Source organism: Panthera onca, chromosome C2 (assembly GCF_046562875.1).
Source record: "Panthera onca isolate mPanOnc1 chromosome C2, mPanOnc1 haplotype 2, whole genome shotgun sequence".
In the NCBI taxonomy this organism is placed as follows: domain Eukaryota; kingdom Metazoa; phylum Chordata; class Mammalia; order Carnivora; family Felidae; genus Panthera; species Panthera onca.
Window position 1 is genome coordinate 73,205,094 of NC_138347.1, and position 25,978 is coordinate 73,231,071.

At 35.8% G+C, this 25,978-nt stretch overlaps 1 protein-coding gene across 6 annotated transcripts in view; it reads left to right on the forward strand.

Annotated features, from left to right (window-relative positions):
• ACAP2 (ArfGAP with coiled-coil, ankyrin repeat and PH domains 2) overlaps positions 1-25,978 on the forward strand; it is a 155,228-nt gene that overhangs the window by 54,143 nt on the left and 75,107 nt on the right. For 4 of the 6 annotated variants that reach the window (XM_078453103.2, XM_078453104.2, XM_078453106.2 and 1 more), the window contains exons 2-4: positions 2,926-2,983; positions 15,191-15,310; positions 16,107-16,160. In XM_078453103.2, the coding sequence (XP_078309229.1) occupies positions 2,926-2,983; positions 15,191-15,310; positions 16,107-16,160 (232 nt within the window). Of the gene's footprint in view, positions 1-2,925; positions 2,984-7,112; positions 8,340-15,190; positions 15,311-16,106; positions 16,161-25,978 lie in introns of those variants that run through there. The other 2 variants (XM_078453108.2, XM_078453105.2) reach the window with 2 other exon arrangements.

A 25,978-nucleotide genomic window follows, 5' to 3' on the forward strand; every position in this document is an offset into this window, starting at 1 on the left:
ATAAATAAATATTTTAAGAAATTGAAAAACCCAGAAATTGGAGATTGAGTAAAGGTAGGTTAAATAAAGGTAAAAAAGTAAATGAAGAACATTTTTGATAGAGTAAACAATTGTGGGGTTTCTTTCTTGACTCAACAAGCATTTTGAGTGTCTATACTGCTGTGGGGAGCTCAGATGAGTAAGAGAAATGGACAGTGATAGAGACATGCATGAGGTGTTGTGAGAGCATAGGAGGGATGTGTAATCAAGCTGGAGTGGATGGAGGAAGAGATTCCAAGAGGCCCACCTCCTGAGAAGATGATGTCTGAATTTTTCCTTTTCTCCCTTTATTGGCTTTAAAATAATTGAAATGTGCATAGTTATTGCAAATTCTAAACAATCCAGAAGTATAAGTGGTAAAAAGAGTAAATCCTATTTACGCTTTCTGCTTTCCAATCCTTATTTTTCAAAGTTATAGTTAAGAGATTGGTAAATATGCTTCCAGATTTTTGCCTATGCGTAAACCAAGAGGTTTTTTTCCTCCACAAAATTGGGTTCACACTATATATAATTTTGGAAGTTGCTTTTTCCCATATGTAATAGTCTAGCATGTATATGTTTCTATCTCAGTAGATAGAGATCAATCTCATTTAAAAACTTGCTGCCTCACACAATGGGATGGATGTACCATCATTTGTTTACATTATTTCCTATTGTTGGACATGTAGGTTTTCAACTTGTTACAAACAATGAATATCTTTGTGCAGATATGTTTGTTTTCTTTTATGCATTAAGTTTTACATGGTAAGTAGCATATATAGGCAGGTGAAGGGAGTTAAGGTTAATGTGAGGAGAAAATGTTTTCTAGGAGAAGGGAACAATATATAATGTGAAAACACTGCTGAAGAAAATGACACTTTTAGTTAGGGGAGAAGCATTTCTGTTTCTCTGCTATGGAAGTACAGTACCTCTTGTTTTCTTGAACTTTAAACTGTTATGCTAGAGTATTTTATTTTGTGGAATAGGCATCTCTTTACTGAATAATTTATAGTTGTATACAATTTTCTTATTTTGGAGATTAAAAACTATTTTCCAGTAAATCTTACCAGATGGAGAAGTAGAATCACAAACTGATAAAAATGGTTATTTCGGGGGCGGGGGGCATCTGGGTAGCTTAGTCGGTTAAGTGTCCGAATTATTCAGCTCAGGTCATGATCTCACAATTCATGAGTTTGAGCCCTGCTTCGGGCTCTGTGCTGACAGCTCAGAGCCTGGAGCCTGCTTCGGATTCTGTGTCTTCCTCCCTACCCCTTCTCCACTTGTGCTCTGTCTCTGTCTCTCTCTCTCAAAAATAAACACTAAAAAAAAAAATGATTATTTGGATGTTACACAGAGTTTAAGTGAGTAGTTCTGGAAATAGAACTTTTATCTTAGCTATCTTTTTCTTAGTCCTGGTGTCTAATTGAGAATTTCTTACGCAGAGTTCGAAATAACTTTCTGGGTGGTTAGTCCCCCACCGCTGTCCATTTGAAATACATTTAGGTTAATCCATAAAATAACTGCTGGGAAGTTGCTAGTTTTTCAAGTAGGTATCTGACAATGTGATAGATGGCTTAAAGTAGATGACTTGTGTTTTGTTATATCTTAACTCTTAAGTGTAAATTCTTATTACCCTTAAAAAGTTTTAGTTGCTGTCGTTTTGTTCCAAATTTCCATTTTTGGAAGTTGCTTATAGTGTGTGGTATCAAGTACTAACTAAGTTTTATAGAAATCAGTAGATTTCTTAAAAATACATTGGAAACAAAATTGTTCATTAAACAAGGCTGACGTCTTTCTGAACTATTTATAAAAGTAAAAATTTTTCTTTTCTGGTTCTCAGGGATGCTCTGTTGTGGTTAGATGTGTTTTGTTAAATAGAAATCTGAGTCTTCAAAACACTAAAAATAGAACTACCTTACGACCCAGCAATTGCACCACTAGGCATTATCCGAGGGATACAGGTGTGCTGTTTCGAAGGGACACATGTACCCCATGTTTATAGCAGCACTATCAACAATAGCCAAAGTATGGAAAGAGCCCAAATGTCCATCAGTGGATGAATGGATAAAGAAGATGTGGTGTATATATACAATGGAGTATTACTCGGCAATCAAAAAGAATGAAATCTTGCCATTTGCAACTACGTGGATGGAACTGGAGGCTATTGTGCTAAGTGAAATTAGTCAGTCAGAGAAAGACCAAAATCCTATGACTTCACTCATATGAGGACTTTAAGAGACAAAACAAATGACCATAAGGGAAGGGAAACAAAAATAAAAATAATATAAAAACAGGGAAGGGGACAAAACAGAAGAGACTCATAAATATGGAGAACAAACTGAGGGTTACTGGAGGGGTTGTGGGGGGGGGTGAGCTAAATGGGTAAGGGGCACTAAGGAATCTAGTCCTGAAATCATTATTGCACTATATGGTAACTAATTTGGATGTAAATTTAAAAAAATTAAAAATTAAATAAAAAAAAAGAAGTCTGAGTCTTTGTTAAAGCTCAACTTTTAGAATTTCTTCCTCATTAAAAAGAAATCAAAACACATGCTAAATACTTCTAATTAGTGTTATTAATATGAATAATATGAATGCTTTGAGTCAGTCAGCCTAATGTTTTCTCTCATTACCTTAAACAATAATTATATTATCTATTCTATGTTTATGAAATGTTTATACTTCATCCTAAGGTAATTATTATCAATGTGAAGTGTAATTTTTAAGCATTCATATCTTTTGTCATTTAGAGTTATTTTTCAGCAATAAAGTATATATTTAAACAAATGATAACTTAGTGGGGAGGGGAAACCTGGAAGGTGGTTGTGGGGAAGGACTGGTGGGAGGTGCGGGGCACTTAAAAAATAATGAACACATGATAACTTACTTCATATTTACTTTTTCTAGGGCTGCTTTGGAAGAAGTAGAAGGAGATGTGGCAGAATTGGAACTAAAACTTGATAAGGTGAATTTTACGTAAAAATTTTTTTTAAAGCATTAATCTCGTTTTCTGTAAATAATGATTTGTGCCTTTAATACTAGGTGGTTCATGTTACTTCTTTTATCTCTTTGATGGTAAATGTCATTATTCCAATTTTACACATGAGGAAATTGAGGCTATAGACATAAAATAGCTTGCTGAAAATCTGAGTGCCAGAGCAAGACTTTGACCAGTAGCTGACTGCAAAGCTAACTAGATATCCTTTATATTGTTGGAACTTTGTTTTCTTCTTTTCCATCAAAAAGATTGCATGTATCTTTTTGATGCTTAATGGTTTTCATACATAACCTGACCATTCTTGTTTATAAATGTGGGTTTGGATACATTAAACATAAATAAAATTTAAAATATTGATTCGATTTTTAAAGCTAATGCCATAAATATTTAGTGTATACTTAATAATTGATATTAAATGGTTATATTCTATGTAAGGGTAAAATGTATATTGATTTCTATCTTCTGTATTAATTATTGATAATCTTTTTTGTCTCTACCCAAGCAACATTGCTATATAGCAGGCAGCAATATGAGAATGAGTAAGACATGGCATCTGATTTCAAGTAACCATTGTTTAGTGAAATAATCTCTTAAAATTTATGGAGTTAAATCAGATGCACATACTCGAAATACTTTTTCTGAAAATAACTTCCTACTTATTTGTTATTGTAAATTGTATTACTACATAAAGCAGTGCTTCTCAAACTTCGCTGTGCATAGGGATTACCTGGGGATCTTGTAAAAATACAGATCCTGATTCAGTAAGTCTGGGGTATCTGAGATTCTGTGTTTCTAATGAGATTCCAGGTGATGCCAATGCTGTTGTTGTCCCATGGACTGCACTTTTATAGCAAGGATATAAAACACATACTAGTTAAACTAAAGGTTTTCCAGTGTTTTGAAATCATGAAATGTATGTATATAATGTAAACAGTATAGAAACCATGTAAAGTAATAGTATTAGTTATGAATTTAAAACCAAAAGTTTAGAAAATGTTTACTAATAGCTTATTTTTCTGTACTACTCTATAGTTTTCAAAACACTTTGATATGCAGTATATTTATTTTTTTTAAGGTTTATTTATTTATTTTTGAGAGAGAGAGCATGAGTGGGAGAGGGGCAGAGAGAGAGAGAGGGAGACACAGAATCCCAAGCAGGCTCCAGGCTCTGAGCTGTCAGTAGAGCCTGACGTAGGGCTTGAACTCATGAACTGTGAGCCCGAGTCTGATGCTTAACCAGAGCCACCCAGGTGCCCCAATATGTTTTTTGATTTTTACAATAATTCTGTGAGTTAGGTAAGACAAGTGCTACTATTCTTATTTTATAGATGAGGATACCAAAGCCCAGAAAGTGAAGGGGACTTGCTTCAAATCAGAGTTAGAAGAGGCAGAACCAGGGTTAGGATTCATATGTTTTTATTCTTAGTTCACTGCTTTTTTTTTTTTTTCTTTTAAATTTTTATACTTTTTAAAATTTACATCCAAATTAGTTAGCATACAGTGCAACAATGATTTCAGGACTAGATTCCTCAGTGCCCCATACCCATTTAGCTCATGCCCCCTCCCGCAACCCTTCCAGTAACCCTCAGTTTGTTCTCTATATTTATGAGTCTCTTCTGTTTTGTCCCCCTCCCTGTTTTTATATCATTTTTGTTTCCCTTCCCTTATGTTCATCTCTTTTGTCTCTTAAAGGCCAGCATTTGCACTACTAAGCATTTATCCACGGGCTACAGGTGTGCTGTTTCGAAGGGACACATGCACCCACATGTTTAGTGCTCTTTTTGTTCAGTGCTCTTTTTGTGCACCACTGTACTTCTGGGTCTGTGTTGGGATAGCACATGCCACTTGGATATTTATTTTAAGGAACACAAGTGTCTAGGCAAGTGTTTTTTTAAAAACTTACTGTTACAATTCTTGGTGAGGATATTTTCAAAAATTTTATTTTCTCTTTAAAATTATATGTATGGGATTATTATTGTTATTATTATTTTACCCAGAGGTATTACATGTATTTTAAGCACTCTCTGAAACAAAGTTTTCACACCTTTCGGGTAGGCAACAAAAGATGTAGTCTTGATTTTCTGGTAGATTTATGAAAGAGTATGTAGAAAGGCGAGGCTTTGTAAAGAATCCCAGAGTAGATTATTATGGGTATCTATTCTTTTTGGGTAGAACTACATGTAAATCATATGAAACATTTGTATGTTTGGGGGTATCCTCAAAATTTAAAGCATCTAAACAGAATCCACTAACAGCATTTTTGTTACTGATTTTGCTTTTATGAGCAGCTCTTTCCTGCCTTTATATCAAATTTGGTTGGGGTTGAGAGACTGGTAGAACCTTAAAACAAAAAGATTCAAATTTAAAACAAGTTATCAAAGTATTGGCAATTAGTACTAAGGTCTCTAAGCCCTTTCTAGAGTATTCATTACCCAAAGGGCTAATAAGAGCATCATAGAAATTTTGACATTCTAAAAACTATTATTTTTCACCTGAATAGACGTTCTATAGTTACTTTTATATTTCTCTAGCTTAAGATCTTGATTTCTTGTAAAACGTACTTCTCCCAAATTCTTAAGCTATTATCTATCATTTTACTTTAGAATTTTGGGGCGTTAGCATAGAGAAGAGAACCTGAGAGGAGCAAGAAATGGTGTTATTGAAGGTGGTGGCATTGAACGACTTGTGGAGGGGAGGGGTTGCCCAAGATTGGTTCAGTGATTTCATAACTTTGTGCAGGGCAAGTTCCACCTGTAATATCATTGTAAATCATGCCATCAACAGGTTAAACTAGCTTGATGACTTAGCTTATATTTATTTTGTTTGTAATATATGCTGCCAATAGTTAATACTCCTTGTGGAAAATAATGCTTCACGAGTGGCATTGTTCTGCTGGGTCCAATTATTTATCCATTTTGCCAGGTATTCTGGCATTGACAGAACTGTGGAGTATCACAGTGGCCATCTAGATGTAATCTCTGTATCTGTTGCATCTTTTCACTGGAATGCTTGCTCCCTTTTTGTTAAGCAGATACTTTTTATTTTTTATTTTATTTAAAAATTTGTTGATGTCTATTTGTTTTTGAGAGAAAGGGGGAGAGAGAGAGAGCGAGAGAGAGAGAGAGAGAATATGAATGAGCAGGGGAGGGGCAGAGAGAGAGGGAGAAACAGAATCTGAAGCAGCTCCAGGCTCTGAGTTGTCAACAGAACCTGACGCAGGGCTCAAACCCACAGACCACGAGATCATGACCTGAGCCAAAGTCGGATGCTTAACCGACTGAGCCACCCAGGAACCCCAAGCAGATACTTTTTAAATCACAGCTTAAGTACTACCAAACTTAGTTTCTTTTTCTTGTATTGCATTCTTTCTTTCACACATTTCCATTGAAATTATTACAATATTATCATTGTCTTTGGATTGTAGCATGGTTTAATAGTTAAGAACACAAAGCCTGGAGTAAGGCTGCCTGCGTTTGAATCTGGCTCTACCACTTACTAAGCTGTATGACCTTGGGCAAGTTCCTCAACCTTACTAGGCCTCAGTTTCTTCACCTCCAAAGTGGATAAAATTGGAGTATCTGTCTCATAGAGTTATTAGTAAGGTTATATAGATAAAATGTTTTAATATATGTTAAATGCTTAGTATGGTTCTTAGCACATGGTAAATTCTAAATAAATGTTAATGATGGTATCTCTTCAACAAATTATTAGCTTCTTGAAGACAGATTGTCTTTGAAGGATAAAAAAACCCCCTCATTTGATGTGCATTTACTATGTGTCAAGTGCTAAATTTTACTTGTATCTCCAACTGTCACAACAATGTTGCACAGTTAGCATTATACCCAATTTGCACATGAAAAAAAATGAGACTTAGGCTGTTACTTACTCCAGGGCAGTCGGCAAATAAGTTGTTTATATTCTCATCATTTGGAAAAGTACCTATGACATACTTATCACTTAGTAAAATCTTCCCTCTTTGTAGACTTAGATTATTCATTTATACCTGTCATCAGTGTCCTCTACTAAGGCAAAGTATCAAGTCAATCCTTCTTCCTCAGTGGCTGCAGTGTAAGTATGGTTCAGCAGTATGACAATTCCATAGTCTCTCCAGCTCCTGTGATAGTGACCTCTATTCTAATTCTGATACCTGTTCTCATGGCCATAGCTATGCCTTACCTTTCAGAGTTCTCATCTCGGAAATCTGGAATGCTGATCTCTTACTTTCTTACTGGAGTCTCCAGTCCTTCCAGTTCTCATTTCACTCCTGCTTCTGTTCTTCAAGCTTAGCCAGCCCTCTCGTCTTTCAGGTTATAAACTTCTGATATTTTAGACCCCTTTTAAACTTACTGCCCTTTCAGTGCATTTGGGGGGGGGGGGTAGTTTTTGGAGATAAAATTCACTTAACATAAAATTCATCTTTTAAAGTGTACGATTCAGTGTTTTCAGTGTATTCACAGTATTGTGCTACCCTCACCAGTGTCTAACTCCGGAGAATTTCCATTACCCTAGAGAGAAATCCTGTGCCTGTTAGCAGTCACTCCCAATTTTCCTCTCCGTACATCCTCTGGCAGCCACTAATCTATATTCTGTCACTATGGATTTGCGTATTTTGAACATTTCATATAAGTGGAATCATAACTTGGCCTTTTGTGACTGGCATCTTTTCACTTACCATGTGTTTTTAAGGTTCATCTGCCCAGGTTGTAACCTGTTCCAGTATTTCTTTTTTTTTTTTTTTTTAATTTTTTTTTTAACGTTTATTCATTTTTGAGGGACAGAACATGAGCGGGGAAGGGGCAGAGAGAGGGAGACACAGAATCTGAAACAGGCTCCAGGCTCTGAGCTGTCAGCACAGAGCCCAACGCGGGGCTTGAACTCACAAACTGCGAGATCCTGACCTGAGCCAAAGTTGGACACTCAACCGACTGAGCCACCCAGGCGCCCCTCCGATATTTCCTTTTTATGACTGAATACTATGCCTTTGTATGGGTATACCACATTTTGTTTATTCATTCATTATTTGATGGACATTTGGGTTGTTTCCATTTTTTAGCTAATATGAATAATACTGCTATGAACACTTTCAGTCTGTTCTTAATTTTATTCTGTCGTTATTTTTCTTCTGGAGGTGTTCATTATCCTTCCATAACATCTACTCTACAGAATTCTTACTATATTAGCCTAACAATTTATATTCTCTGTGTCATATCTGGGCTATAAAGCCCTACAGGAGAAGTTACACAACTAATTCGTGAAACCAACTGGTGGAGCTACACATTCTTGGAATTCTTGATGCAAAGCAAATTTTCCAAGACTCATTCAGGTTATCTTATTATCTTTAACAGCTATTTTACTTCCCTGTTTTCTCAACATTTATGACTGTGTTCTTCTTTCTTAGTAGATGACTTTGACTCTGTCTTCTTTTTGGTGGGAACACATTTATTTCTTGCTCCTAATCTAGAAATTTATTTATTTAAAAAATTTTTTAAAGTCTTCATTCATTTTTGGGAGACAGAGACACAGTGTGAGTGGGGGAGGGGCAGAGGGAGGGGAATCACAGGATCTGAAGCAGGCTCTAGGCCCTGAGCTGTCAGCACAGAGCCCCAGCGGGGCTCAAACCCATGAACCGTGAGATCATGATCTGAGCCAAAGTTGGACACTTAACTGACTGAGTCACCCAGATGCCCCTAATCTAGAAATTTAGAATCTGTTCTTCTCTTTTCCCACTTTGCCTCCCATTTGAATGATAAAAGTATTCCTTTTCCTATGTAATTCCAAACTCTTAATTTCTTAGGACTTTGCTTTAGCCACTTTTCTCTTTTTTTTTCCCTCTATCACCTCTTTATTTTAAGTAGAAAGTGTTCAAGTTTCCCTTGAACAAAAACAAAACAAAACAAGACACACAAACCAAAAGCAAACAAGAAAACTCTGACAAGGAAACATAAATGTTTAGTAATTACCATGTGCCAGTAATGTTCTAAGAGCTTTATGTGCACTATTGTGAGAAACAAGCCCACTGACCCAATCAAAGGAGGATGCAGAGACTCGGAGCAAGTGAAGAGAGGCTGTAATCGATGTTCTTGCAAGTGTGTCTGATAGATAGGCACACTTGGGGCAGTTGCAGCAGGCAATTTATCTCCTAGGGTACAAGTCCCTCCCCTGATTGCTCTTTGGCTGAGTACTACAGAGGTTACAGCCTTACCCGGAAGCCTTACACCTATGCCCATGTAAGGCAAAAAGTTGTCTGATTGGAACAAATGCACATTCCTTGAGGTGACTCAGAGACTTCAGTTCTTTGGTGCATGCTCATTGCAAAGCCTGGAAGAACCAGGAAGTGAAGTGTCTCAGGGTTTGGGACTCCATTGTGTGTGGAGTTGGTACATGTTTCCAATAGGTTGTAAACCTATTGTTAACTAGAAGCATAGTTTTTATTTGGTATTTCTTTAAAAAAATTTTTTTAATGTTTATTTTTGAGAGAGAGAGACAGAGCATGAGCAGGGGAGGGGCAGAGAGAGAGGGAGACACAGAATCCAAAGCAGACTCCAGGCTCTGACCTGTCACCACAGAGCTTGACATGGGGCTCGAACTCACAAACCTTTGAGATCATGACCTGAGCCGAAGTCAGATGCTTAACTGGCTGAGCCACCCAGGCGTACCTATTTGGTAATTCTGAAAAAGAATCATTTCAGTTACTTCTCACATCATCTTAACTCTTTTATAGTAACCTGATATGGTTTGGTACCATTGTGATCATATCAGACAGAAGAAACAAGTTTGCAGAGGTTAAGGTCATTCAGGATTATTTAGATGGTTAATGACAGCAGTAGAATTTGAACCTAAGCTGACTGAACCCAGAACCCTTGTGTTTTTATCCATATTGTTATACTACCAACCTCTCTTTCAGTTTTTATAGAACATTTCAATTTAATTTTTTTTAACTACTTAATTTGTTAAATAAGTATTTAATTTGTTGAATACCACCTGTGTGACACAAAACTCAAAGGTAGAGAAATCAGTGAGAAATTAGTCCTCCTCTAATCTCTTTCCTAGAGAACACTTGTGTGTCCTTCCAGAAGTTTTCTGACCATATAAAAGATTTTAAGTATTTGTGTTTCTCCTCTCCCCACTCCAACAAAAATATTAACACTGTTCTACATTTTACTTTTGGAAAACATATATCTTGGATTTTGGTTTTTGTTATTAATTATAGAGCTGCCTCATTCTTTTTAAAGGGTGAATTGTATTTCATTAATGGATATATCATAATTTATCCAGTTGTCTACTGATGGATACTTAGATTGTTGCCTGTATTTTACTGTGGCTGCAGTGAATGACTTCACATGTGTGTCATGTAGCTTATGTGAAAATGTATGTGTATAATACTTTTCTAAAAGTGAAATTGCTAGGTTAGAGGGTAATTGTTTAAAATTTTGATAGCTCTTGCTAAACTGCCTTACATGGAAATTGTACCAATTTACATCCCCTCCCCCCAAAATGTGTGAGAGTGCCTGTTTCCCCATACCTACCCACTCTACAATAGCAAATTACCAAACTTTTGATCTTTGCTGTTCTGTAAAAAACAGTATTTTGCAATTTTTAAAAAAATTATGAGTGAGATTGATTTTTTTTTATGGGTATAGGATGTATTTGAATTTTCTGGGAATTATCTGTACATATCTGTCGACCTTTTTTCTTTTTTCTTTTTTTCTAGTGGCTGGTTTGCTTTTCAAAGATGGCTGTATACCCTTTCTTATAGCAGGGAAATTAGTCCCTTGTGATTGTTACTAATATTGTTTTCCCATTTTATTGTTTTTCTTTTGACTAAGTTTACTGTTTTTTTCTTATAGAAATGTTTTATGTTTTTGTAGTTGAATTGATGTTTCTGCTATGATTTTTGAGGTTTGCATCTTTCTCAAAAAGACTTCTGTTACTTTGAGATTATAAAAAATATTACCTCCTGTTTTCTCTTAGTTTTCTCATTTAATGTTTCATGCTTAAATCTTTATTCCATCTGAAATTAATTTGAGCATTTGGAATTCAACTTGGTTTTATGTTTTCTTTGTTCCCCATTAGATGGCTATCTAGGATCCGTATGTCATTTATTGGATATCCCCCCCCCCCCCCCCCCCCCCCCCCCCGGCTGGAAGTACTGCATATTTGTATCTGTTTCTTGACTCTGTTCTATTCCATTGAACAGTTTGTCTATTCACCTCCATTACCAGACTTTTAACTACTGCACTTGTATAATACATTTTAATAATATATAAGGCTGGGGTGCCTGGGTGGCTCAGTTGATTAAGTGTCTCACGGGCTCAGGTCATGATCTCCCAGTTTGTGAGTTCAAGCCCCACATTAGGCTCTATGATGACAGCTCAGAGCCTGGAGCCTGCTTCAGATTCTGTGTCTCCCTCTCTCTCTGCCCCTCTCGTGTTCTCTTTGTCTCTCAAAAAATGAATAACGTTAAAAAAATTTAAAAAAATATAAGGCTTATGTCCCCATCTCATTATTCTTTTTGATTTTTTTCCGTCTTCTTGCATGTTAATGTTTACTCCATATGAATTTTAGAATTAGTTTTTCTGATTTTTAAGACATTATTTTTTGTAATTTTCTTTTTTGTGTGTGTTTGAGAGAGAGACTATGCGCACATTTGCATGAGCAGAGGGAGGAGCAGAAAGAGAGGATAGAGAGAATCCCAAACTGTCAGTGTGGAATCTGATGCGGTGCTTAATCTCACAAACTGTGAGATCATGATCTGAGCCCAAATCAAGAGTTGGACACTTAACTGACTGAGCCAGCCAGGCACCTCTATTTTTTTGTAATTTTCTACTTGTTTGTTTGTAATTTTCAAACTGTTTAGAAGACTGATTTCTGCCAGCATTTCTCATAGTGAGTTTTATGAGATGTTGTTTCTATGAGAATGCTTCCTGTGAAGAGAATTCCACATCAAATATTTTTGAGAAATGTTACATATTATACTCTTCTAGGATTCACAGTACACATGAATATATATCAGAAGCTCTTTAAAGTTCAGCAATAAAGAAATCTGTTTAGCTTTTTAAACCTAGAGTTTGCCAGGGGTGCCTGGGTGGCTTAGTCGGTTGAGCATCCGACTTCAGCTCAGGTCATGATCTTGCAGTTTGTGGGTTCGAGCCCCGCTTCAGGCTCTGTGCTGACAGCTCAGGCCTGGAGACTGCCTCGGATTCTGTGTCCCCCCTCTCTCTGTCCTTCTCCTGCTCATGATCTGTCTCTCAAAAATAAATAAACGTTAAAAAAAAAATTTAAAAAAAACCCTAGAGTTTGCTAGATTTGTTTTATCACAGAATCCTTATTTTAGTATAGGATGTTCTTGTAGGGTATTCTGTAGAATTTATATGCATATATTGAGCTATCATTTTGTCGTCTTCATCTATAGTTCATAATTTACTGTAACCTAACAGCCCCCAGTCAGTTTCTCTTAAAATATTCTTGCCGGGGATGCTGGTGACTTTGCCACCAAACTCAATAGATGTTTTTTAAGTCTTTTTAAAACTTGACTTTTATGAGTTTTCGAACCATTCATCATCCATCTTTTTTTTTTTTTTTTTTTTTAATTTTTTTTTTTCAACATTTTTTATTTATTATTTTTGGGACAGAGAGAGACAGAGCATGAACGGGGGAGGGGCAGAGAGAGAGGGAGACACAGAATCGGAAACAGGCTCCAGGCTCCGAGCCATCAGCCCAGAGCCTGACGCGGGGCTCGAACTCACGGACCGCGAGATCGTGACCTGGCTGAAGTCGGACGCTTAACCGACTGCGCCACCCAGGCGCCCCCATCATCCATCTTTTGATACAATGTTCCTTTTTCTACTTTGGTGAAATTATTCTCTTGCTTTTTCTCCTACTTTCCCTCTTCCTCTTTAGTCTCCTTTGTGTAATTTTCACTCTGCATCTGTCCTCTGCTCTCTGTCTAGGACATAACACTGTAGCACTGATACTGTATATTTTTTGATGCCTTCTGTATCTGTATCTACAGTCTTTTTTGAGTTGCAAACATCTGTGTTCATTTGTGTTTGATCAGCTTTCCACTTGGCTTATCTCACAGGCTCAACACAGTGAAAACAAGTTTTTTGCTGGCCAGTTTAATGTGTGAATTAGTAGTCCATGGCAGGCCAAGCTCAGGCTGAATTTCAGCTCCAACTTTCCCCTTGGTGGGACACAGTCGTCTGCATAAGTGTACCAGAGTACTTGATTGTAGTTCTTGAATTTGTCTCCCTTTTCTCTCCCTGCTTACTGCCTTAATTTAGACTCTCATGGTTTTTGGTCCAATCTCCTTATCTTTATTCTTTCTTTCCATGTTTTTATTTTTTCTCCTTTTAGATCATCATTCTAAGATGGAACTCAGGTGAACTCACCAATCATTGTCTTCACTTTTCCTTTCATACAAACTGTGAACATCTTAGCATTGTACACAAGGCTTGTCCTGATCTGGTCCTTGTATATATTTCTAACATCATACTTTTAATGCCACACATTTTCACACTGCACACTGCCTCTGTCCTGCCCACTGAGCTTCTGGGCCTTAGCACATGTTCTTCCTAGAGTAGTGTCTTCCCATTACTTTTGTCTGATTGGCTAATTCCTGTTGGTCTTCAGGGCTTTTCTCAAGTGTTACCTTTTCCAGGAATCCTTCCCTTATTTAAGCCCATAGTCCTGGTTAGATGTTCTTCCTTTGTTCCATCATGCTTGGTTTTGTCATGCATAGCAGTCGTGTTTTTGCTGTAGGGAATGTATCTGCTTGTCTGTTGGTTAGAATTAGAGCTTCTGAGAGAGATATTATGTTTTTTAAAAAATTTTTTAACTTAATTTATTTTTTAAATTTACATGCAAGTTAGTTAGCATATAGTGCAACAGGGATTTCAGGAGTAGATTCCTTAATGCCCCTTACCCATTTAGCCCATCCGCCCTCCCACAACCCCTCCACTAACCCTCTGTTTGTTCTCCATTTTTTAAAAAAAAATTTTTTTTTAATGTTTATTTATTTTTGAGACAGAGAGAGACAGAGCATGAACGGGGGAGGGGCAGAGAGAGAGGGAGACACAGAATCGGAAGCAGGCTCCAGGCCCTGAGCCATCAGCCCTGAGCCCGACGCGGGGCTCGAACTCACGGACCGCGAGATCCTGACCTGAGCTGAAGTCGGATGCTCAACCGACTGTGCCACCCAGGCGCCCCTGTTCTCCATTTTTAAGAGTCTCTTATGTTTTGTCCTTCTCCCTGTTTTTATATTATTTATGTTTCCCTTCCCTTATGTTCATCTGTTTTGTGAGAGATTATATCTTTAACTTCTGTTCTTCTAGGCCCTAGGGTATAATAGTTTTAAAACATACTTCTGAGATCCTTTAGATGTTTTTTAAAGGTTTTTTTTGGGGGGGGGGGTGCTCTTCGTGGTGCCCTCCCACCCCTGCATTACCCCCTCAGTATCCTTTCCTTCTCCACTTTAAAAAGAAGAAAAAAAAAATATATGTATATATATGTATTCACCCAAGATACTGCTTGATTAAAGAAAATGTTCTATGTTTGAATGAAAGGAGAAAAATAAGGAATGGAAAAAAGAAAGGGAGGGAGGAAAGGAATTAAAGAGAAAGAAAGATGAAAGAAAGTCTCAATTTTAACGCTAGCACAGTGCCTAGGACAGTAGGCATTGGATAAATATGGTTGATTAATCAATTCTGACATCTTCTTTGATAGATTGACACTGAAATGCCCAGCATGACTAACTCAACATGTCAGCTTATTCCCCTTTTCTCCAACATACCACAGGTTTTGAGTTTTTTTTTTTTTTTTAATTTAAAATATTTTTTAACATACTGGTTGTTCTGCCTCAAGTTCCCTGTTCTTCCTAGACAAATTTTTATAGAATTAATTTATGGGCTTGAATTTGACTTGATAAAATGATTTGTTGTTGTTATAACACACCTTCTGGGTCCTAAAAGGTCAACTGTTTTGGTACAACCCTCCTATGAATTTACTTTATAAGTCAGAGGGGAAAAGAGCAATTTTCAATTGGTCTATTTTGGATTTATTGATGAACCATAATTTATCTAAACTAGGCTAACTCATGAAGCTACTACTAACACTTGTTCAACTAAGTAATTTGTATAATTATTTTCAACCTGATGTAATGTTTTTCTTTTTCAGCTTGTGAAACTTTGTATCGCAATGATTGATACCGGAAAGGCCTTTTGTGTTGCAAATAAACAATTCATGAATGGGATTCGAGACCTGGCACAATATTCTAGTAATGATGCTGTAGTTGAGGTTAGTATTGTTAAAATTAGTTAATATGTTAAATGCAACAGGATATTAAAGAATTATGCATTCATTTATTAAACGTATTAGTGGCTATAGTGGTAAAAATAGGAATAGAAAAGCTATCACCTATTGGTCTTATTTTGTATAATTCTGTTTTCTAGCATAGTTAGAAGTTGATGGATGATTTGCATTGTGAATGTAAGCTTACTTCTGGTAGTGAGCTGAATCCTCTACAAGAGGGCCTGAGCAGGCAGAGGAGGATTATGCTCCCTAGTAGGAGCTTATAGGGGCAAGCAGAGAGCATTAAACCTTACGAATAGTATTTAGCTGTATGTATGGGGCTGTATAGGAAAGTTCTTGTCAGCTCACTATGCTTGGTTAACTTAGACCCCTTGCTGTACTCTGTGGTATTATGTTATTTCTTCCAGGAGGAATAATACCTGGTTAGGTAATGGATGTGCCTTCATGATTATTTGACTCCGGGATGTCTAAATGTGCAGTCTTGATACACTCAATTTTACCTTTAGGTTTATATGTGCCATTACTATTTGTTAGCATACTCCTACTGATATGACAATATTAATTCTTTGACTGTTCTGGGGTTTTATGTCACTCACCACATGTAGACTTGTCCTCTTTGCAGAGTATGCCCATGAGGCAATGCCATGAAATTGCCCTTGCAAGTAAATGTCATTGTTTACAATGTAACTTGATCTTTCTGTCAGAAATGCTGAAGTAACATTTTTGTGACCTATTTTGGTGGCTTTTAAATGACTTGGTTTTCTTTTGGTTTCTTTCATAGACAAGTTTAACCAAGTTTTCTGACAGTCTTCAAGAAATGATAAATTTTCACACAGTAAGTGTCAGCAAGTAGGTGTTACTATGACCATGTTAATATTTAGTATATTCCTTGAGTGGCAGTATTTTACAAAAGTACTTAAGTTGTAATTCAGTAACTTTAAATTGTCAGCTTTTTAGTTGGGTGGATCTAACGTGTGTGTGTGTGTGAGACAGAGAGAGATTTTATTTCTCGTTCTAGTAAGGTGAACTTAATATCACTGAAATATATACCCATAAGAGCTATTTTTTTGTTTAAGTTGTGCCTTTGGGAGTTCTTAAGGAATTATTTTAAGAATGACGAAGTAAAAGTCATCATTCTAAATTTAGCTATTTCTTTTAAATACTTACAAATATATCCTCTTTGTCTTATCAGTTGCCAGTATTAAAGACTGCTGTATTCTTTGGGCTATTTATATGTGTCTTTAAGATTTGAGGGCATTTAGCCTTCAAGAATGAGGGATACTTTTAGAATGTCAAGAAATTCCTTTATAAATTTTGTAAAACTTTACTGAAAACATGGTAGCTATGAGTTATACATTCTTTTTTTAAAATTTTTATTGAGATATAATTGACATTATGTTAGTTTTATGTATACAGCGATTCCAAGTAACGATTCTGTATTTGTATATACTATAAAATGATTACTGCAGTAAGTTCGGTTAACACGTGTACCTGTACGTAGTTATAATTTATTTTTCTTGTGATGAGAATTTTTAAGACTCACTCTCCTACCTACTTTCAAATATGCAGTACAGTATTATTAACTGTAGTCATCATGCTGTTTGTTACCTCCCTACAACATATTCATTGAATATTTTATAGAAATTTACACCCTTTGAACCCTTTCACCCGCTACCCCTGCCTCAGGCAGCCACCAGTCTGTTCTCTATATGCTTGAGCTCATTTTTTGTTGTTGTTGTTATTTTTCAAAGATTTTTTTCTTGTTTTTTTCTTTTTTTTTAGAGAGTGGGAGCAGGACAGGGGCAGAGGGAGAGAGAGAAAACCTTAGCAGGCTCTGCGCTCAGTGTGGAGCCTGACGTGGGGCTTGATCTCACTACTTGATCATGACCTGAGCTGAAATCAAGAGTCGGATGCTTAAATGACTGAGTCACCCAGACACCCTTATTTTTAAAATTTTATATCTGAGTGCAGACACTATTTTTCTTTTTCTGACTTATTTTGCTTAGCATAATACCTGCAAGATCCATCTGTGTTGTTGCAAATGTCAGGAGTTCATTATTTTTTATAGATGAGTAGTATTTCAGTGTGTGTATGTGTGCGCGCGCATGCGTGTGTATGTGTATTACATCTTTATCCACTCATCCATTGATGGATATTTAGGGTGTTTCCATATCTTGACTATTGTAAATAATGCTGCAGTGAACATGGAGGTGCATATATCTTTTCAAATTAGTGTTTTCAATTTTTTCTGATCATACCTAGAAGTGGAATTGCTGGATCATATGGTAGTTCTAATTTTAATTTTTTGAGGAATTTCCATACTGTTTTCCACCATTGGTGGCTGCACCAATTTGCATTGGCACCAACAGTGTGTAAGTGTTTCCTTTTCTCTGTGTCCTTGCCAACATTTGTTATTTCTTGTCCTTTTGGGTTTTTTTTTTTCTTGTCTGTTTGATAGTAGCCATTCTAACAGGTATGAGGTGATGTCTCATTGCATTTTGATTTACATTTCCCTGACGATTAGTGGTGTAGAACATCTTTTCATGTATATGTTAGCCAGTTGTATGTTTTCTTTGGAAACGTGTATTCAGACCATATGCCCATTTTTTAATCGGATTTTTTTTTTCCTATTGAGCTGTATGAGGTCCTTCCCTCCTTCCTTCCTTCCTTCCTTCCTTCCTTCCTTCCTTCCTGATATTAACCACTTATCAGATATATGATTTGCAGATATTTTCTGCCATTCAGTAGTTGCTTTTTCACTTTGTTGTTGGTTTCCTTTGCAGTGCAGAGACTTTTTAGTTTGATGTAGTCCCACTTGTTTATTTTTCCTTTTGTTGCCTTTGTTTTGGTATCAAATCGAAAAAATCATTGCCAGGACTGATGTCAAGGAGGTTACTGCCTGTGTTTTCTTCTAGGAGTTTTATTCTAGCACCTGGCAATACAGAGGGTTCTGGTCTTATTTTCAAGTCTTTAATCTATTTTGAGTTAATTTTTGTGTTATGTGCTTCTTAAAAAATTTTAAAAAGCTTAACATATATGACTGTCATATAATTATTTGGTGCTTCAAAATTATCAACACATACTCTTTATAAAAATCTGCCAGTTTTTGGTTCTTAGTTTATTTGATTTTCTTACTTTTTTGGGTTTTTTTGGTCAAATTAAGGGTAAAGTTATCTGGTGATATTTATTTTAATTGTACTTCAAATTTTAGCTGTTCTGAAGTTAGCATGTACAAGTATTGCTTCATTTCCGGGTTTCAGTTCTTTTGAGTATAGATCCAGGTGTGGAATTACTGGTGCATATGATACTTCTATACTACTTCCTTCTTAAGGAAACACTGAACTGTTTTTCACAGAGCCTGCACCATTTTACACTTCCAGCAGCAATGTGTGAGTGTTCTGGTTTTTCACATCTTGTCAACGTTTATTATTTTCCATTTTTTTGATCACAGCTGTCCTAGTAGGTGTGAAGTAGTGTCTCACTGTGGTTTTGATCTGTACTTCTCCGATGCTTAATACAGTTGAGCATGTTTTCATGTGTTTATTGGCCATTGTGTATTTTCTGCCATTGTTACCATCGTGGCCATTTGAGTCCTTTGCCTGTTTTTAAATTGGAATTTTAAAAACTGAATTCTTTGTATATTTTGGATATTAATTCTTATCAGATAAATATGTAAATATTTTCTCCCATTCTGTATAGGTTGTCTTTTCAGTTTCTTGATAATATCCTCTGATGCACAAAAGTTAATTTTGATGAAATTCAGTTTATTTTTTTTGTTGCTCCTGCTTTTGGGGTCATATCCAAAAATCCATCGCCAAATCCCAGATCATGAAGATTTATCCCTTTGTTTTCTTCTAAGAGGTTTTTTTAGTTTTTTAAAAAGTAATCTCTACACACATCATGGGGCTCAAACTTATAACCCCAAGTCGAAGAGTTGCATGCTCAATTGACTGAGCCAGCCTGGCACCCCTCTTCTTAGCATTTTATGGTTGTATCTCTAATATTTTGCACCAATTTGTTTTCTTAATGTCGTCTTATTCTCTTTCTACCTTCTAGAGGATTTAGATGCCAGTATATAGTATGTTTGATTTGTTTTTAAATCAAGTGATCATTTGGATTTAAACTTCTTAAAAAATGTAATATAGTAAGAACTAATTTTGGGGGGGATAAAAGCTATTGATTGAAATTAACATAAAAAGTTAAATGTTTTCTCCATAATATATTATCTTTTGTAATAGTCTTATTTCTGATATTTTCTTTAAATCAGTAAGTCTTGCATTATTACTTTACATAAGAATACCTTGGCTCTTTGTTATAACTTTAAATGTGAAAATTTATGCTTAAGATAAACACTTGGCAAATAAATTGTTTAAATGTGTATTGGTAGATTTCTTGTCAACAAATCTTCAAAGTATTTTAATAATCACTTTCAGTTTTCAGTTTGTTGCTTTATATGAAGGGAATAATAGAATTTGCTATGCCTATATGTAAGAGTGTTGCGAGGAACAACAATATGTGAAAGTAGACTCTGGAGAGTGACGCTTCTTTCTTTACTATATCAGTTGGCATACGTTCAGGAAAACAAGCCACTTAGGATATTTCTGACAGAAAGATTTTAATACAGTGAATTGGTTACAAAAGTGTTGGAAGGGTTGGAGGAATAAAAAGAGTTAAGGTGGTGCCATCTAGAGATTAGTAAATATGGGAAGTAGCTATTGCCCCTGGGGCTGGAGGACATGGGAAACTGTCCCCCAGAGCTCCTAAGTATTGCACTGTTGAGAATACAGCCAATGTAACTTGGCCAGGAAGCCAGGAGCTTGCCTTCTTGTGGTTGCTGCAGAGCCAAGGAGCCTGTAGTCCCACTGAAACTGCCCAGATTGGTCATAAATGGCTGCTCAAAGTTGGTGTGGCTCACAGATGCTCACTGATGGCTATGTCAGAACAGAAGCAGAAAAAACCGTGGCTTCCTCTATGTCCTGCTGTCATTGGCTTACATTGGCAGAACCTAACCTCTCTGTTTGCAAGGAGGCCTAGGAAATATACTTTGCAGATTTCTAGCATCTGGCAATACAGAGGAGGAGCCCATGAAAGGGTGATGTGGTGGTGAAAGCCAACAATTAACCAACGCATCAGCCATAAAGCTTATAATTTCAAAATATTTTTGGCAGGCAAATTATTGTGCAGCTTAATGAGTTTTATCCTTAAAACTTTTTTATTTTTTTATTTTTTTAACGTTTATTTATTTTTGAGACACAGAGAGACAGAGCATGAACAGGGGAGGAGCAGAGAGAGAGGGAGACACAGAATCTGAAACAGGCTCCAGGCTCTGAGCTGTCAGCACAGAGCCCGACGCGGGGCTCGAACTCACGGACCGTGAGATCATGACCTGAGCCGAAGTCGGATGCTTAACCGACCAAGCCACCCAGGCGCCCCTATCCTTAAAGCTTTTTATATGACTTTTCTTTTTTCCATATTCTCCATATCCAACATATTAGCAAAATTACACCCCAAATCCAACTAACAGTAGTTTCCTCTGCCACCTCCAAGTCTACAATACTACCACCTCTTGTTTAGGATTATATCATAGCCTTCCAACTTGTGTTTCTGCTTCTCTTCTTGCCCTTCTACAATGAGTTCTGTATACAGGAGCCAGAAAGAACTTAAAAATATAAATTAATTTATAGCATTCCACTATTGTAGCTTCCCGTCACACTCAGAATAAAACCCAAACATGGCATACCCCAGCCTTATGACCAGACTTCTGCTGATAACTCCCTGATCTCATCTCTGTTTTCTGCCTGGCTATAGCCACATGGAGTCTTTGTTGTTCTTTAACATATCAAAGTAATTCTCATCTTAGGGCCTTTGCACTTGCTATCTATTCTGTGCAGAATGTTCTTTGTTCATATCCATGTGTGGCTATTTTCCTTAAAGTATTCTTTCTCTTTCTACACGTCTCCCTCACTTTATTTAGGTCACTACCTCTCAGATAAGCCTTCCTTGACCACCCTGTCATCACTTAGGTTACCTTACTCTGCCTTTTACACACACACAGGCACACACACACACACAATATACACATATATCATCTGATTCTTAAATGAGTGTATGTACTTAATTTATTGTCTAAGTTCCATGACTGCAGGCACTGTGTTATATTCATTTCTGCTACTACCACCTAGAAGATTCCTGGTAGAAAGTACTTTTGCAGAGTTAAGGAGACCAAGGTTATGAACTTAAGAAAATTCTTGTGTTTTTTTTATAGTCATTAAATGAAAAAAATTTGTTAAATCAGTGACAGCACATACCAAATAGATAATTAAAAGTATTTAACGTTTTAAACATTTTTCTTTTATTGTTTCTGGCACTTGAAAACTTCAGGATCTCTATTTTCACTAAAATTTATGTTGCTTTAAAAAGATGATTTGCAAACCGATAGGAGATTACTCTTTGCCTGCCTGTCTGCATAGAGGACTTAAGGCTGTAGGTTGGTGAGCTTGTGTGTGTTGATATATATACTATACATGTATCTATAGAGAACTCTTTGTTTTATACTATATCCAGATGTCCAGTGCCTTTCTAATTTTATCCCATATTTTTTTTAGCATCTCAGAAATTTTCCTAATAGATAGAAGTATGGAATTGTAAGACCTTGCTTTACTACCTTTTAATTTCCTTTCCTTTTATAGTTGCTATGTTGTCTGCTTTACCTGGCCTTTTTGTTTCTTGTTAACAAATACTTTAAAATTTTCCCAGTAGGAGTGACTCGTGTGTACTTGAATCAGAATTCTTATATTTGAGGCAAAGATTCTTCCTTCATCATAATACTGCATACTTTGCTTTAGCTAAAATATGACCAGGGATGACAGATCTCTTGTTTACTGTTACATCCCTAGTACTTGCATAATTCTTTTCCTGGGGAGGTCATTTAATTTTACTAAGCTTTGTGCTCCTCCTTTGGAAAATGAATGGGTTTTACTAAATGACTTTTAGTTATAAACATTCTATGATTACACAGCATTATTTATTATAAGATTTAAATATGATCTCAGAGCCATTTGTTAAAATGTGGGAAAAGCCTAGTTACATAAAATGCTTTATTTTAGTAGCATTCTCTACAATGAAATTTTAATTACATAGCATTACAGGGCAAAGGAGGCTTTATAGGACAAGACAAACTGCTTTCTAAAATGTAATAAACGTGGCAATCTGCTTAAATTCTGTAGCAGATTTTGTAATACTTAGATTTTGGTGTATCTGTTTGTGTCACAGTAAAAAGCTGGATATTCTGCAAATGTCATTTATGAATAACTTAATAAATGGGTTTAAATAAATGTTTAAAATAATAGAGCCATTTGGGTTTTTAGCCAAGATTAAACATAGATTGGGATTAGTTTATCTGGTCATTTAAAAATTATTTGGATTCTTTTGTGATTTATTTCTTCTGTAAGAATGGATATTATTGTTCCTTATTCCTTATAGAATGAGAATTTCCTAGGGTTGTTCTCTAACTCATATGTCTTTATAAGGCACCAACTCATGGCTGTTTCAGAGCAGGTCAGGCGTGCTGATTTTTAAAATTTTTAAATGGAATGGTCAGGCGTGCTGCGTTCTATTACATACTGCAGTTGGCTTGAACACTGACTTTTCTGGAACATAGAGATTTCTGTAACTTCACTGATGACTCTTTTGGATTCTCATTTGCTGTTGGTGTAAGGAAGTTGGAATTTTTATTTGATTATTATTTTTGCTGAATGAAGCTTTAAGGTTGAATTGCTGCATAAATTCTATAAAATGTGTAACCCTTTTTGTTTTATTTTTTTCTGAGTTTGATTTTCCATATTACAGCTGTCCACTCATTCACTCAGTGGATGGTTTCATGAAAATGTCATGGACTATCTGGGTGTTGGTGGAAAATTTTTAAAATTTTTAAATGGAATTATGTTAAAATAATAAGTATTTAATAAATAAATCATTTCTTTTTAATAGAATTATAAAATAAAACATACTATTGGGGGAGATATTACATATTGAATGAGTACAATACTTCTAAATATTTAAAAAGTATTTTAATGAGAAACTTGAGCTAGTTTCCATGAACATAACTTTTTCTCAAAATAGGTCTTATCATGAAATGATTTCAAGCAATTCCTGGTCAAGATTTTAAAATTGTTGATCTTTTCAAATTCTTGGTCATTGTCATTGATAAGAACGTTGTCTGCATAAGTAGTCATATTAGTGAAAAGCAGGTGAGTATTTATTGCCCTTTCCTCCTGATTGACAGGAGCTTGGTTATTGCTCTTTCCTCCTGATTGGCAGGAGCTTCTTTATCCCGTGTAATTAGAATTCAGATAATTCTGTCTCTTTAAGTTGTACTTTAAAGGAGCAGTCATTCATTTTTTATCCTTTTTTTCTTTCATTGACAAAAGTAATGCTTAAATTTTCTGAGATAAACTGAATAGATTTTGAATAAAATAATGATAAACCTTTTCTGCAGGTATACATAGAAGTTGGTCTTCCTACTTTTTTCTTCCTTTAATTCACTTCTAATAATTGTCTTTGTGGATCTAGATTATAGCACTGACTCCCTAGTGACTCATTCTCAGCCTCTCCATTCCAATACAGCCAATCTACACAGTTTGTCAGTGCATGTGAATGGTCAGAAATATTAAGCATTGCTTGAAATAAATTAACCAGATAGCAGAATGTTACTTTAGCCATATCTTGAAGTCAATAACTAGTATTAAATCAATAAGTTGAGATTTATTCCTCCTAAACTTCCTGAATTTTACTTAAAAAAAATTTTTTTTAATGTTTTTCATTTTTGAGAGAGAGAGCACTAGTAGATGAGGGGCAGAGAGGGAGACACAGAATCCAAAGCAGGCTTCAGGCTCCAAGCTGTCATCAGAGAGCCTGATGCAGAGCCCAAACCCACAAACTGTGAGATCATGACCTGAGCCAAAGTTGGACGCTTAACTGACTGAGCCACCCAGGAGCCCCAAGAACTTTTTTTCTTATTTTGTGTTTGCAGAAGTTTAGAGTACAGATCTTTTTCTGTATGAAATTGACATTTCATGTTGAAGTCCTGTATGATTTGCTTCATTTAATAACTTCATAGTTATTTATAGCTTCATTTAATAACTTTGATACAAAAAGATAGGTCAAAGAAGAGAATTTGGACCGCTGTGATTGTATTCTGAATGTAATGACTTTCCGGCAGTATTTAATGAAAAATTTGTCCATTATGGTGGGGAAACAACAATCAGTAGAAAGCAAATGTATTTAAGTACGAAAATGAAACATATGTCTTAAGGTTCAGAAATTGATGTGTGTATAATTTTCTGCATACTTAAAATGTTTTAAAATAAATATTGAAAGATAATAAAATGAAACATTTCATAAATAGGAAATACTAATTCGTTGTAGTTAATTCAATAAATGTTACTCTTATGTATGATCACAAAATAAAATTTTCAAAATGTTTTTTGAAATCAGCAAATGCCTACAGTCCCATTTAAATGATTATGTGCATTTATTTATTTATATTGGTTTCAAGTTTTTATTTGTTTTTGAGAGAGAGAGAGAAAGAGGATGAAAGTGAGTGAGAGAGCGAGAGAGCGAGAGAGCGAGAGAGCGAGAGAGGGAGAGAGAGAGAGAGAGATGGGCTCACCCAAAGTGGGGCTTGGGCTCACCTGATGTGGGACTCTAACTCATGAATCATGAGATCATGACCTGAGCTGAAGTCAGATGCTTTACAGCTGAGCCACCCAGGTGCCCTCGAGTTTTTATTTAAATTCCAGTTAGTTAACATATAATATAATATTAGTTTCAGGAGTAAAATTTAGTGGTTCATCACTTACATGGAACACCCAGTGCTTATCACAATAGATTATGTACATTTAATTTCATCTTCAGAAATAAATGTTTTTTTTTTATTTTATTTTTTTAAGGATAGTCCTTTGAGTCAAATACATTTATTTTACGGAAGATACACCAAAATATTTTTTAATTTTATTATTTTTTTAAATTTACATCCAAATTAGTTAGCATATAGTGCAACAATGATTTCAGGAGTAGATTCCTTAGTGCCCCTTACCCATTTAGCCCACCCCCCTTTCAGTAACCCTCTGTTTGTTCTCCATATTTATGAGTCTCTTATGTTTTGTCCCCCTCCCTGTTTTTATATTATTATTGTTTCCCTTCCCTTATGTTCATCTGTTTTTTCTCTTAAAGTCCTCATATGAGTGAAGTCATATGATATTTGTCTTTCTGTGACTAATTTCACTTAGCATAATAGCCTCCAGTTCCATCTACATAGTTGGAACTGGCAAGATTTCATTCTTTATGATTGCTGAGTAATACTCCATTGTATATATATACCACATCTTCTTTATCCATTCATCCATTGATGGACATTTTTGGGCTCTTTCCATTCTTTGGCTATTGTTGATAGTGCTGCTATAAACACTGAGGTGCATGTGTCCCTTTGAAACAGCACACCTGTATCCTGTGGATAAATGCCTAGTAGTGCAATTGCTGGGTTGTAGGGTAGTTCTATTTTTAGTTTTTTGAGGAACCTCCATACTGTTTTCCAGAGTGGCTGCACCAGCTTGCATTCCCAGAAATAAATTTTTTAATAATTAAAGATAAAAC